At 34.9% G+C, this 14,704-nt stretch overlaps 1 protein-coding gene across 2 annotated transcripts in view; it reads left to right on the forward strand.

Moving 5' to 3' along the window:
• The window catches only part of LOC138713143 (proton-coupled amino acid transporter-like protein pathetic), a 255,417-nt gene that overhangs the window by 222,970 nt on the left and 17,743 nt on the right, over window positions 1-14,704 (forward strand). For both annotated transcript variants that reach the window (XM_069844960.1, XM_069844961.1), the window contains 3 exons: window positions 9,806-9,891; window positions 10,512-10,646; window positions 13,031-13,181. In XM_069844960.1, coding sequence (XP_069701061.1) covers window positions 9,806-9,891; window positions 10,512-10,646; window positions 13,031-13,181 — 372 coding nt within the window. The remainder of the gene's footprint in view (window positions 1-9,805; window positions 9,892-10,511; window positions 10,647-13,030; window positions 13,182-14,704) is intronic.

The following is a 14,704-nucleotide window of genomic DNA, read 5'->3' on the forward strand; positions in this document are numbered from 1 at the left end:
CTCGCGAAATTTGGATCGTTATGTGAAATATGTCAATAACTACAAAGTATGACCCATATATCGTAAAAACACGAAATATACACAATATTTTATTCAATATTGTTAAAAAGCATGTTTGTGGCTTTTGTTTCTGCCAATTTTTCAGTCGCTTGGCAACGCCAAATTTCTGTATTTTGTCTATGGACATTGTGTACATTCACTTTTACACTCTCCATGACTTTAAAAAAAATCGATTTCTGTAGTCGACTGCAACAATATTATTCAATCTTATGTTTATTTTGATACGAATTGGTTTTGGTGGTGACTAATAGAGGACCACAATGAATTCAGTGTCAATTTTTTACAGGCGCTGTGGTCCCTATATCTAATGTGGACAATGAGAGGGGCTTTTCTACGTACACGGAAATTTTCACCGAATGTCTCACAAATTTTCTAGTACAATGTACTAGAAACCATGCTTAGTTTATATTTTGGTGATGCTGATATGTGATATCTGTAAGAAAAAAAATTATATCAAACACAATATAATACATTTCATTGACAATTTATTTCAAGAAATACTCACAGAAATAGGCCAGGTTTAACACCAAAATCACCCATTGTATTTCACCAAAAAATACGGTGCTTATACGACAGATATCTTGTCGTGGAAGGATGTGATAGAGTAAATATTATATTTGACATTTATTTATTTATTTATTTATATTTTAATTTTATTTATCTAAATGTAACTTATTATATCTATTCATGTCTCAATCAGTCTGTCTGTGTCTCCGTTTATCTAGCTAATCTGTCTTTATTTAATCTATCTGCTCCATTCTAATCTATTCTAATTTATATTTTCTTACGTGTCATGCGTTTATTTATTTTTTCAATTCTCGTATTTATTATCCTATTTTGGACTTATGATATAAATAGGAACATTCATTCTTAATTTTCTGTCCAAGGGCAGGTCTTTCATTGCAAACCCAGCATTCTACAATCTTTCCTATTTTCTGTCTTCCTCTTAGTCTCCGCATATGATCCATATATCTTAATGTCGCCTATCATCTGATATCTTCTTCTCCCCCGAACTCTTCTCCCGTTCACCATTCCTTCCAGTGCATCCTTCAATAGACAGTTTCTTCTCAGCCAGTGACCCAACCAATTCCTTTTTCTCTTCCTGATCAATTTCAGCATCATTTTTTCACCTACTCTTTTCAACACAGCTTCGTTTCTTATCCTGTCTGTCCATTTCACCTGCACCATTCTTCTCCATATCGATATTTAAAATGATTCTAAATATGAATATATTCGGCCTCTAGTTTTTTCATATTAAGCCCATACGTGATAACAACATAAATTTAGATTTTATTGTAAAGTATGAGCTGAAAATATGTCGTAGCTTACAGTTGATAGAGGATGATCGTTCCTCGCCAAATGGATTTGCGATTCTGTTGGATACAAAACCTTTGAGATTCAGGGTGCTAGTTGTAGTAGTGTTGGTGGTGGTAGTAGTATTTTATTTTACGTCTTTTTAAACTGAAAGAGATATTAATCGTCGACATTCATCGTGGGTGAGAAATAGTCAAGAAATTTTGCTGGAGCACCCTCAGGGATATGTTATTCTACGTTTGAAATCCATACGAATTAACGATTTTCAGAATAAAAAAAATACTGATTGACTTTGTAACTTATTTACTTTTTAATATGAGGAATTTACCTCATATTAACACTGTAAAGACGTTGAAAAGTTAATCAGTGATTATATAAGTGTTAAAAGTGTATATAGAACAATAAAAAAACTATTAAAAGAACGTGTTGCAAGAATTGTAGATTGCATGGCAGGACTGTACTTTAAAAATTGATTGCGCTTGTTTGATGCCTTTTTGTTTCTCTCTTTCCGCAACCAGTTCTACAATTCACTTTATTTCAAAGATCATGGCCACCAACGTCTTTGCACTCGAAGGCCATCCGCAACCTTACCGGCATTTCTGCATGCTGATGCTACTTTTTGTTGTCATTTACAAAACGGTTTATATTACATTGCTATATCAGTAACAGATGCCAAATTACAACTTGGCATCAATGGCAGATTCCATTCAAGGCTTGTTAGACGCTTTTCTTTTGTTTTTCGCATTATATTCAAAGTATCTTGTCTATTACATAATATAACATGTACAACTGGTATATTTACGGCTAAAAATATCTATAAATTGTATGTAAATCTAATGAGGACTAAAAATAAATATTGGTATTATCAATGTTACCAGAATCATTTCAAATTGAGTTATCAATGGTGTTTGAATCTCTTGCGTATGATAATATATTACCGTCATGAGATTACCTGGCATTTATTGATATGAAGAAAGCCTTCGACAGAGTAGATAGAGAAAAATTATTGAATATTTTAGCACATGATGGTATTCCAAATCAATTAATAACAGCTATTTACAGTATTTATAATAATAATAATAATAATAATAATAATAATAATAATAATAATAATAATCATATACAGGTTAGGATTGAAAACAAATATTCAGAATGGAAACGAATAAACCAAGGAGTGAGACAGGGTTATAGTTTATCTCATCTATTATTTATAATATACATGAATCACATTATTAAGGAATGGAGATTGAAACCACATGGAAGTATACCGATAAGTCGTTTGTCCCAAATAGATACCTTATTATTTGCTGATGATATTGTGTTTATGGCAACTTCAGAAGTTAATTTACAACGTTTGGTTTACAACTTTAATCAAATGGCAGAAAGTTTCAATATGGAAATTTCAACTGACAAATCTAAAGTGATGGCTTTTTTAGGGAAGGAACCAGTCCGTAGCAAAATAAGATCATTGAACAAGTCAAAAATTTTAGTTATCTCAGTTACCAAATTTCATATGAAGAAGAAAAGGATTTGAATGAGAAAATTATTAAATTCAACAGAGCAATGGGGATAATTAATCAGATATTCAAACCAACCTTAGTACAAAAACACACGCGCACCAGAATTTATAAAACATTGGCCAGACCTATACTCTGTTTTGGTAGTGAAGCTTGGACGATTCGTAATATTGATTCACAAAGATTAACGGCGGCAGAAATGAGGTTTATGCGTCGTACAGCGAGATACACGAGAATGGATCACATTAGAAATTTTGACATTATGAAATAACTGCAGATTGAACCGATTACGGAATACCTACAGAAATACAGACAAAACTGGAGATCACATGTCATCAGAATGCCTCGTTCTAGAATTCCACGCCAAATTTTAAATTACCATCCTGTGGGCAAGAGATCCTTGGGCAGACCGTTCAAGCGTTGCCAAGAGACCGTAACGGGCCACTAGGCCCAATACATGCAAAGATGATGATGATGAGATTAAAGACACGTATATAATATATGGCTGGTATTTCTTTGTCTTCTATTAAAAATTGCTTACGTGCACTATACACGTTAGCCCTAGTAAGCATAAGTCAAAAAGCACGTCTATTTATGAAAGTTGATTAATTTTCTAAATATATCGTCCAATATGTTATGTACAAGCAATTCCATCGCGTTATTTGTCCTTCAGTGGATGAATAAAAATTATATTAAGCAGTTAACGAAAGAGATCCTGTATTTCCACATGGCAAAACTATATTTTACAGGGTTTCTAGGATTTCCTTCCAGTAAAATCTCAGGGTCCACCACTGTGGAGTAACGGTTAGCATATCTGACTGTGAAACGAGCGGACCCGGATTCAAATCCTGATTGGGACAAATTACCTGGTTGAAGATTTTTCCGGGTTTTCCCTCAACCAACTAAGAGCAAATGCTGGGTAACTTTCGGCGCTGGAACTTGGACTCATTTCGCTGGCATTATCACTTTCATATCACTCTAACTTCAGATAACCATAGCAACTGATAAAGCGTTGTAAAATAACAGTTAAAAATTATATTTATAATGATGTCTTTATACAATCTACAAGGCCCTCACCTACTAGATAACATTCAGCAAAGAATTTTTATGTTTCTGGCTTTAGTGATAACGATGAGGAAGAAACTGTATGCCTTATTTTTCTTCTAATGTAGTCTTGCGCACCATGGTGACCACATTATCATGGAGTCATATTGATTACGAATACGGCCTATATACAATTACTAGTTAAAAATCTGTTCAAGCTAAAAATCTTTATGGCTTGTGAAACTCAATAAATACTACTATTACTACTACTATTTTGTTTATTTTAGTAGGTTATTTTATGACGCTTTATCAACATCTTAGGTTATTTAGCGTCTGAATGAGATGAAGGTGATAATGCCAGTGAAATGAGTCCGGGGTCCAGCACCGAAAGTTACCCAGCATTTCCTCATATTGGGTTGAGGGAAAAACCTCAACCAGGTAATTTGCCCCGACCGGGAATCGAACCCGGGCCACCTGGTTTCGCGGCCAGAAAGTTACACAACACAGAACTGCACGCATTGTATTCTTCTCCTGACATAATTAGGAACATTAAATCCAGACGTTTGAGATGGGCAGGGCATGTAGCACGTATGGGCGAATCTAGAAATGCGTATAGAATGTTAGTTGGGAGACCGGAGGGAAAAAGACCTTTGGGGAGGCCGAGACGTAGATGGTGAGGATAATATTAAAATGAATTTGAGGGAGGTGGGGTATGATGATAGAGACTGGATTAGTCTCTGTCAGGATAAGGACCGATTGTGGGTTTACGTGAGGGCTGCAATGAACCTCCGGGTTCCTTAAAAGCCATAAGTAGTAGTAGTAGTAGTAGTAGTAGTAGTAGTAGTAATAATAATAATAATAATAATAATAAAAGCGTGCTATACGTTGATACAAAAAGAGACGTAGAAATTTATTCGTCTCGCATGGAAACTGTTCATATATTTATTTCTGTCTTATTTTATTTTTTCTATTTTGTCTTAACCGCTAACTTCACACATTTTTTTATCACAAAAATGCTGCACGTGAATACCCGGAGCAAATACGACCCTTCCCTATAGTACGAAACAAGTGACAAGTATTATTACTATTATTATTATTATTATTATTATTATTATTATTATTATTATTATTATTATTATTATTTGTCGCCCATTAAAAGTTTAGTTAATTTTGGTTCTGAGAATCTACGTTCACAAAACTCATTACATATCACAGTTGCCATAGTTACTTCCAGGTTCATTATTTCTTCGATTTATATTTAACGAATTATTTCTGAGTTTTTATATCCATACAAAGTTTGATTATAACCGGCTCAGAACGTAGAACTTGTTACAGGAGACACAAACACATACTGACACACTTACTTTTTTCAAAATGGGCCTAAAAATATATCCAAACTGAGTCGATGAAGATCGATATCAGAAAGTAATAAAGTTGTGTCTCCAGTGCATCTAGTTGAGTAGCAGAGTCTCGCAGGAATGTGTGTTTGGTCCATAAACTCAGCTGGCCTTGAAGGTCTTGCATCCAGTTTTTATGGACAGGCAATATCCAAACCTGATTCACGCCTTTTTGTTCCTCGCTCGCATCCCTGCAAGGTCGTCGATCAGGTTCGGCGCCGTGTGCTGACGTGTCCGTACCTCGAACCAGGGCTTGGGCATTTTGAGTCAATAGATCCAAATGTAAATATTGTTTTCATGAAGTTATGTATCACATTTACATATTCTGCAAGCACGAAATTGAATTTCTGTGATATGTAAGATGATTTAACACATTCTGCCTTCAACATTGATTAAATTAATTCTATTTGGTTTGCTGCTGAAACTCGTTCCAATACCCTTTTGAAAATCTGCAAGAAAAAGATTAATTTATTGTATAGATAAATATTACATAAATGTATTCTTATTAAATATAAATCTAATTTTCTTTTACGGGTTTTGAAACGATGAAGTTAGCAAAAGAAAATGAACTGACCAGAAATGATTTGTTTTATTTTCATTTTTTAAATGAAACGTAGAATATTTTCAATTATTTATGGCTTCATTTTTAACAATATGTTTTAAGAAATATTAATTTTAATTTAGATTTTACAGTAGCGTTGTAAATAGATCGATTTTTCTTTTTTCAACAATAACAATAAAATTTAAATTAACAAAAATTATTGAGAAATTAATAACAATAACAACTACGTTTAAATATATTAAATACGAAATTATATAATTAAAACGGATACAAGAAAATTATTGCTGGTATTTGTCACGTGATACGCAGTTGAAGTATGCCACTCACTCAGTCTAAGTTTTCTTTTTGGCACACCTACATGGAAACTGCTGTTTTTCATAACACATTAGAAAGTTCTTCTTTGCTGTAATCGTAGGGCAAAAACATTGTTAAATTCATTTTTCCGTACAAATACCGCAAGCTGTCATAGTAACATAATATAGTTGTAATTAGACGTACTATAAAGATAATGTAATATTAGAAGGCATTGACTTCCAGCCACAAAGATCTCAATAGTCTGTGATTAATTATTAATAAGTTAATTAATTCACATATACAGGGTGTTTCAGAAATACTTTGAAAAACCTTGGGGGCATGTTCCTTATACCAAAACAAGAAAAAAAGTTCATATAAATATATGTCCAAAAATCCTCAGTTTTTAGTTATTAATGAAAGAACATAATGAAAAATATGTTAGATATTGTCAGCTTGGTAGCAAGTTTTGGAACGTTACTCAATTCAGAAACTCATAACAAATGTTCAAAATGTTTTCCTCTTGCTTCCACACACGCATGGACTCTTCGGATCATGGATCCTTGGCAACACATAGCCATCTAGGATACAATTGGTGCATCAGCAGACTTGTATCGATAATATCATTCGATTATCTAACAAAATTAATATTATTATCATTGATAACAAAAAACTGAGGGTTTTCGGACATATGTTTATATGAACTTTTTTTTCTTGTTTTGGTGTGAGGAACATGCCCCCCAAGGTTTGTCAAAGTATTTCTGAAACAACCTGTAGTTTCCACTTAGTTATGCCACTATATTGCACGTAACTAGTACGAATTTCGCGCATTCGTTTCGAAATTCCGGACTCTGCTAACGTCTGTCCATACACAAAAGTATCTCTTTCTACCCTAGTTACGTAAATACCTATTGTGCGAGATCGTACGTATTTGCTTGGTTTCCGCACAAAACCAATCCGCGGAAAGTCTAAAATTCCACATTCAGTATTCCCAACGTAACACACATAACAATTTCCCTCTTCTTACCGCTTAAGTGATATATTGATTTTACTGCTTTAGGCTTTTAACATATTATTTTTAGAGACGTTGAATATAGTAATAATTATAAATTGGAAACTTACCACTGCAATTTCACCTAAATTGCACTGTTAATTATTGTTTTTAAATATTTGCAAAAATTAAGTAAACTCTACAACTCCACTAAAATTACTGCATTCGTGATGCAAGTAACATTAAGGAAGCCGTGAAAAAATCAACAAGATTCCAGACTCAAAGATATTTTCCATTTCTAAACATCTCCTTGACCGGCAAAATTAAACTTTCCGATGTTATTACTGCAATATGTTATATAAATAATATTGTTAAAATATTAAAATGAAAAATAAATCGTTACATACCCTTACCGTCTGTTTTAAGTTCGCATATATAGATTGAGGGAAAAGAAGACAGACGTATATCACGGCCTGCTGGAGTATAGTAAACACAGAAAACATTTTAAAGCAACAATGTTGAAGATAGATATTTTTGTATTGCAAATTTGCCGTCATTGAACAGAAACCAAGATGGAGATTTCATTGCAACTAATTAGAAATTCCTCAACTACGTTTCGCTTTTTCAAACTTTTCCTCGAACATGAAAACTTCAACATACCGCTCTTGTAACGCATATTACTATTTGTGACAGATGTGATATATATCTCAGTGGATATTTCCATGATTACTTTCCAGTATTTTGTTCCTCTTGTTTACCAATTGAGCTGCTTTGAATATTCTCAGGTCATAATAGCATATAATTTCGTGTTGACCATTTATTTTCTGGGTCATGTATATTAATGTGGTCGTACCTTGCTGTCCTGTACTGATATATATAAAAGCTTCGTCAAATAAATATTTGAAACATTCAGGATGAGGAACCCATTGGTTAGTACAGTAACTGGAGAAGTATTTTCTTGTACTTTAGCTTGCATTCATTAGCTTAGGAACTCAAATATTAGTGATATTTAGTGTGAGTGAAGTTTTTGTTTCAATAAACAACCATGGAAGAATTTGAAAGTGAATTACTTTGAGGTAATGAGATTTTTTTATTGAACCGCTAGGCAAATAGGATGTGTAGCCAAGTATGATTTTAGACTCATTATGCTCAATATGGCAGAAACAACCAACGTTTCGGAACAACATTTCATCTCAGTTATGAGAAAACACAAAGAAAAAGGAAAGTAATGTTGGTAATATACCTTGTATGATGGACGGCACTGTTTCGAGTCTTCTTCAACGTCTTTTGAACTCTCTTGGATAGTTCAAGAGACTCTGACGAATATGTACCAGTGTTGAAACGATGCCGTCCATCATACAGTATATAGTACCTTCTTTTTAACAATTCTAACATGTTTAAAGTTTAAAGTTTTTAAGAAAGTTTTATATTTTGTAACAAGTGTTAACGGTCAGCGCGTCTGGCCGCGAAACCAGGTGGCCCGGGTTCGATTCCCGGTCGGGGCGAGTTACCTGATTAAGGTTTATCCGGGGTTTTCCCTCAATCCAATATGAGCAAATGCTGGGTAACTTTCGGTGCTGGACCCCGGACTCATTTCACCGGCATTATCACCTTCATCTCATTCAGACGCTAAACAACCTAAGATGTTGATAAAGCGTCGTAAAATAACCTACTAAAAAAAACAAGTGTTAAAGTGAACATCAAATACAAAACTAATGTTGGATTATGGAGAAAAACTCCTAGTAACAGATCCAACAGGTAGAGTCCTCCCCTTTCCTTGTCTTCCCTGGTAATGAATCCAATTTGTAGTTCCGAAACGTTGAACATTTCTTCATTCATGGCACTGTGAAAGAATAAAAGAATTTTAGTGTTTATTTCATTTAGAACGGTATTTGAATTGAAGTCGTACATTTTGTTACTGTTTTATATTTCAATACATTTTGTTAATACATTTTAAGACAAAATATCTGTGAGAGTTTTGATAATACTGTCGGAGATTTTTTAACTAGATTGTAGTGAATCGTTGTGTAGGATTCTCAGACGTATGACGTCAAGTCTCCACTTAAAACATAAGACCTCATATTGAGAGGGGTTGACCGAAGGTAAAGTAGATTTTCCATGCCGGTGGTTTGGATTTAAATCTCAGAAAGGTCGAGCGATACTTGTGGTAGACAAAAATTATGTTTTGGGTGGTTTTTTTAGTAAACTTCTTTTCCTCTGCCATCATTATACATATTTTTTTCTATTAATCGTCATCATAGTTATCATCAACATAATCATCATCATCATCATGATTCGTCTGCCGTGATGCATCACGAGCAACGTTTACCGCGGCAAAGTTTTTCCCCAAAATGGGGAACCTTGTCTGAAAGATGACCAATAATTTACTCGTCTATAAGGGGGAGTAACATCGGGAAAATACCAAAAAAATAGGAGGGTTGGAAATGCACAACTATGTTCTCTGACCAGAATCACAGCTCTATCTTAACATTTACATGAACTGTTATCAGATTATTATAAGATATAACTAAAGTTCTTTTTTTTTAATGGAAGTAATTATTGCTTCCTTAAAATAAAACAACATTTTCCTTTGTATGATTCTAAAAAAATACATTTTCTTTGTTTGCAGGCAACTGGTTTACGACCGATGGTTACAGAATATGATCCCAAGAAGAGAGGCGCAAGGACTGAACTAGCGGACCTCGTATTAACAAAGTGAGTATGAAATTGGAATTCAGAAAATTATTTAATTTTATTGCATAAGAATATAATGCAAAACTGGCTAAACTGGAGAAATGATGTGGAACCGTCGAACCGTGCCGTTACTATGACAACGAAGTACACAATGTCGCCAAAGCGATAAATAACTATGGCCGCTGCGAATATTTTCTTGAAAGACGAGTTATTTTCCCTGGATAAAAAATACAATTCCAAACCGGCCATAATTATTTACAGTCTTGGCGAAGAGTACTCCAAATTTGCCTTCGTCGATTTCAACGATATTCCCTGAACCATATATTTTGTCCTTCATTTCGCTCTGTTAACACATTATAATATCTTTCAAAATCCGTATTTTCTTTTAGTGCACTTAAAAAATTTCAAATAAGTCTCACTAAGCTTTGCACTTGACCATTGCAGTCAGTTCTTAAAGAATATAGTCACGAATTTATTTTACTAACAATATATCACTTCTCACTGGCTAAAATATCACTGCTCTTTTGTTTCACATGACCCAGTACGGCTCGGTCACTATAGCAATGAGCATAGTTGGCGCTTCTGTATCGCATGCATTGTCCAGTTGTTCCAAAAAATTAATATTCGTGGATTGATTGCAGGTATAAGTGTGAGAAGAATGGAGTGCCCATCACAGCTGTTGCTGGTTCAACAACTCCACTGGTGGAGAAACCAGCCCTGGACGAGGAAGCGGGATACAATCCATTCGAGCACCGGAACCTCACGCACCCCACGAGGTGAGTTGGAATTTCGTCTCAAATATTTTATGTAATTTAATATTAAAAAGATTACAGAACGATTCATATTAGAAATGTTTGAAGGGGGCAGAACTTAGAGAAAAAGCTTGTCACCTTCAGAAATTTATGTAATAATGTACCATCCTGTATGTGAATAATATTAACCAAACAGGCACTACAAAACATTCAGGCTATTTCTATTTTATATTTAAAAATAAAACACTTGAATTTCAGTTTGGATATTAGATTCGAAATTCTGTATTGAAATAGGGTTAGAATATTACCACAGTCTACTATATACAGTCACGAAGCTTGAGTTTTGAGGGTGCTAGAAACAATAGACTGTGACGATACTATTTTGCATTGCCTGTAATGAGGCGATATTAGCGATCCTAGTGGTGAGCAACTATCTAATGTTTGCATGTTTACTACGTATTGAGCTTCGCGACTGTATATTTGATACTAGACTGTGATATTACATTCAAATTTTTGTAGGCATACATAAAATATTTGGAAACTGAAATTAAATTTCGTAGAAAAACGAACTAAAATTTAAATTCTTATAAAAACAAACATTTTAAGCTATTTCTAGACTTTAAACGTACGATATTTTTACCTGGAATGGCTTGACACATAAAAATCTGCTTTTATCAGCTGAAAACTCGTATTTCGCGAACCCGTTGTTGTGTATATCAATTCTCGATGCCCGTGCGTCCTACTTTAAACGGTTCAAACCTACCCGCGCAAACTAGAGTCGCTGCTTTCTCTCTCTCAGAAAGCAGGTTGGCTCGCTTTTTTTTCCCTCTTGTGAGGGAGAAAGCAAAGATCGCGCGGCGACGAGTCACGTTGGCAATAGAAATACCCCCAGGCACTGTGACGTCAATGGCGTCCTCAACCACCATTGTTCCGAGGGGTATAAATATAACGCATCTCCGCGACTTCAGTCACTCGTTCGTCAGATGGCAAAGAGGTAGCTCTAGCGCGACCTCCGTCACTGACAGCAGTCTCCCAACCAGGCCTACGCTATGGTTGTCTTTTGTTCGGACGTGTCTGCACACGGCCACACTCCGGGAACAGGGAGCCAAGCTGCGCCCCTGTCTCCTGTATTCTTTCCTACACTAGACTCACTTCTTACGTAATCTAAACTTATTTTATTCTAGTCTCGCTACAAGCCTCATCACCACCTCCAACCCGCACACTTCTCTCACCATCCTGACTTCGACTCCCAGCTCTTATCCCGGCTTGTTCGATTAAACACAACCATCTCCTCAGCCCCCCCCTCTAGAGTCGGTAAGTCGCGAGTGCGCTCTGTTGATCCGTCGATGATAGAGGTCACCCTTCCCCGCTCCTGAAGTCGGTAAGTCGCACAGTACGCTGTGTTGATCCTCCGATGCCAGGAGCTTGTTCTCGAAGTCGGTAAGTCGCACAGCACGCTGTGTTGATCCTTCGAACTAGAGAACTAACCTTCTACCTCATTCCATCTCTCTCGTTATCCTACCCCCCACAACACACCTGAGAGCAAGCCGATTTTCCCCAGGCACTCCCGTTACCCCTACCTTCCTCTCACTCAAGTCGCACTTTACTATCACCCATCATAACTCTCCCCGCATCGAAGCCTCAGGACGAATTTCTAAACCATCAATTTCTATCACGACTCCCCCGTTACCCCTACCACAGAACTAGGAGGGAACCATAGTTACACTTTTACTGTTATTTCTGTAATAAACAATGTTACTTTAAAAACAGTCTTTCCTTTAAACTTCACCACAGTTTCGTATCACCCCACCCACAAACCACAGCCATCTTGTCACGTCACTCCCGTTTCCCCTCCCCACCTCGACAACACGTCGGAGAGCGAAACGACCAAGAGTCCGGCGTACGACACCGTTATATCTCTACACTAATTAGTATAAATTAAAGTTAACCTTTTTTATGAGTTCTGGACTAATGTAGTTTTGGAAACAAAAAATACGAATGCATTAAAAGGACAAAAAAAATGCTTGGACAAGTGTTTTTTTAGGAAAATTAGTGCATGTTATTTGCTATGGCAACCGTAACTCGTTTAGATATAAATATGGACTCATGTTCTTTTACAAATAACCGCTCTAGTTATCTAGTTGTTCTAAAAAGTAGAAATAAGTCATAACAGTAAAATTACTTCTGCTTTGGAGTTTATAGTGATAATAGTATTACTAAAGCTCTTCGGACAAATCTAAAATCAAAGAAAGATTCCGTACCCCAAATTACTGATTAAGTTTTTATGTAACATGAAATTGTGTTGAATTTAAGGACTAGTTGTGCAGTGTTTAAATTTTTCATTGTCTTAAGTAAGGCACATCTTTGTCATGGTACGAAATAGTACAATGTAACTTCTTTCTTTGCAGCGACTTGGACACTCTTATACATCTACTCAAGGGCAGCTTAGGATCCGGAATTTTGGCTATGCCAATGGCATTTATGCATGCTGGTCTTGCATTTGGCGTAGTTGCCACGTTCACGATCGGCTTTATCTGCACATATTGTGTACATATTTTGGTAAGTATACAACAGTTTAATATTCCTATAATGCTAAACTTATTGTCTTGTCTTCATAGCTCTAATAGGACAAGTAAAATATTAGTATACTAAATTGTAATTTTTAATATATGTAAAAATACAGAATAAGTTATATTGTGTCTCAATTTTTCAACTTAGTCTGCGTCCAAGAGTATAATTTTATTGTACTCTTATATAAATTGACCTTTACACAAGTAGGGGAGTAGTGGGTACAGTGAGACACAAAATATTAAGACATATGTATGCAAGTGATAATTCAAGTATTTTTAAAATCAAGTGCAATAGAAATAGGCATTAAAACATGGAGTATAATAATACATAAACAAAAATGTTAATAGATGAAGGACATAATATACAATACGTGCTTGTCAAAAATGCAAATGTCTCACTGTTCCCATTCAGGAGGGTACAGTGAGACACCACAGTGTCTATTAACGGACATTGAAATGATTCACATTTATTTCAAAAGAAAACAAAAACTTGCTGTCTCTTTATCTTGACATGTTCTGTAGGCTTATTTAGAATTATTTTGGTGTCTGACTTCGAAACCATTGAAACATCTGGAACATTTGGAAAAGTGAATTTTCCAGGACATTTCAAACTTTTGTGAAAAAATGAAATGAAGTTTTGGTGACAACAAACCTTGTGATTATAAGAATTTAATGTAATTCTTTATTATTTTTTAACAATTTTCTTAAATTTTGTGAATATGAAACCATTAAAACGTAATGTATCCATTATTTTAAGCTACAGTTCCTAAATTGGTTACTAATATGTTCATTTTTAATGTTAGTTACTGGTAAATGTAATATAATTATAGTTTGTTTTTGCAAATCATTGGTACATGGGAACAGTGAGACGTCTCAGTGTACCCTTCAATGGTATGTCTCACTGTTCCCTTTACGCATAGTTCACTTCAAAATTAAAACAAGAAAGACGAAACTTTGCCAAACATAATCTCAAATACCAGAGTATTAGGTACGAAAACATTCATATTTATATCTCATTTGTATATCCAATATAATCTTTATTAAACACAAGCCAAAATTTTACTTCTAGAGTGAAAAATTACGAATTATTTTTTCATCATTCGTCTTTATAACTAGAATCAAATCGAGTATGAAAATACTGTTACTTTACTCATGCAGCATACAACTCCACTGTTACCAACATCTCAACATCTCCCTCTCTTACTGTATCCACTTGTCCCCTATAAGTTAGTGTATTAATAGTAAAGTTATTTACGATACAAGTGTTAAAAATGTTTTTTTTTTATTTTGCGAGTAGGGATGTTTGCTAAACGAGGTCTTGGGCTCAGTGAACAAAATAAAATAATTTTTAACATGTGTATCGTACACTATTTTTTTTGGATAGCCGTTTAATCGTACTGATATAGATACAATTCACCTGACTTCTACTGCTGCATTCCCTCTCATAATAATAGTGAAACTTTATCATATTCAATGCAGACGGTAGTATAGCTGAGAATTAGTGCAATATAC

Source organism: Periplaneta americana, chromosome 14 (genome assembly GCF_040183065.1).
Source record: "Periplaneta americana isolate PAMFEO1 chromosome 14, P.americana_PAMFEO1_priV1, whole genome shotgun sequence".
NCBI lineage: Eukaryota > Metazoa > Arthropoda > Insecta > Blattodea > Blattidae > Periplaneta > Periplaneta americana.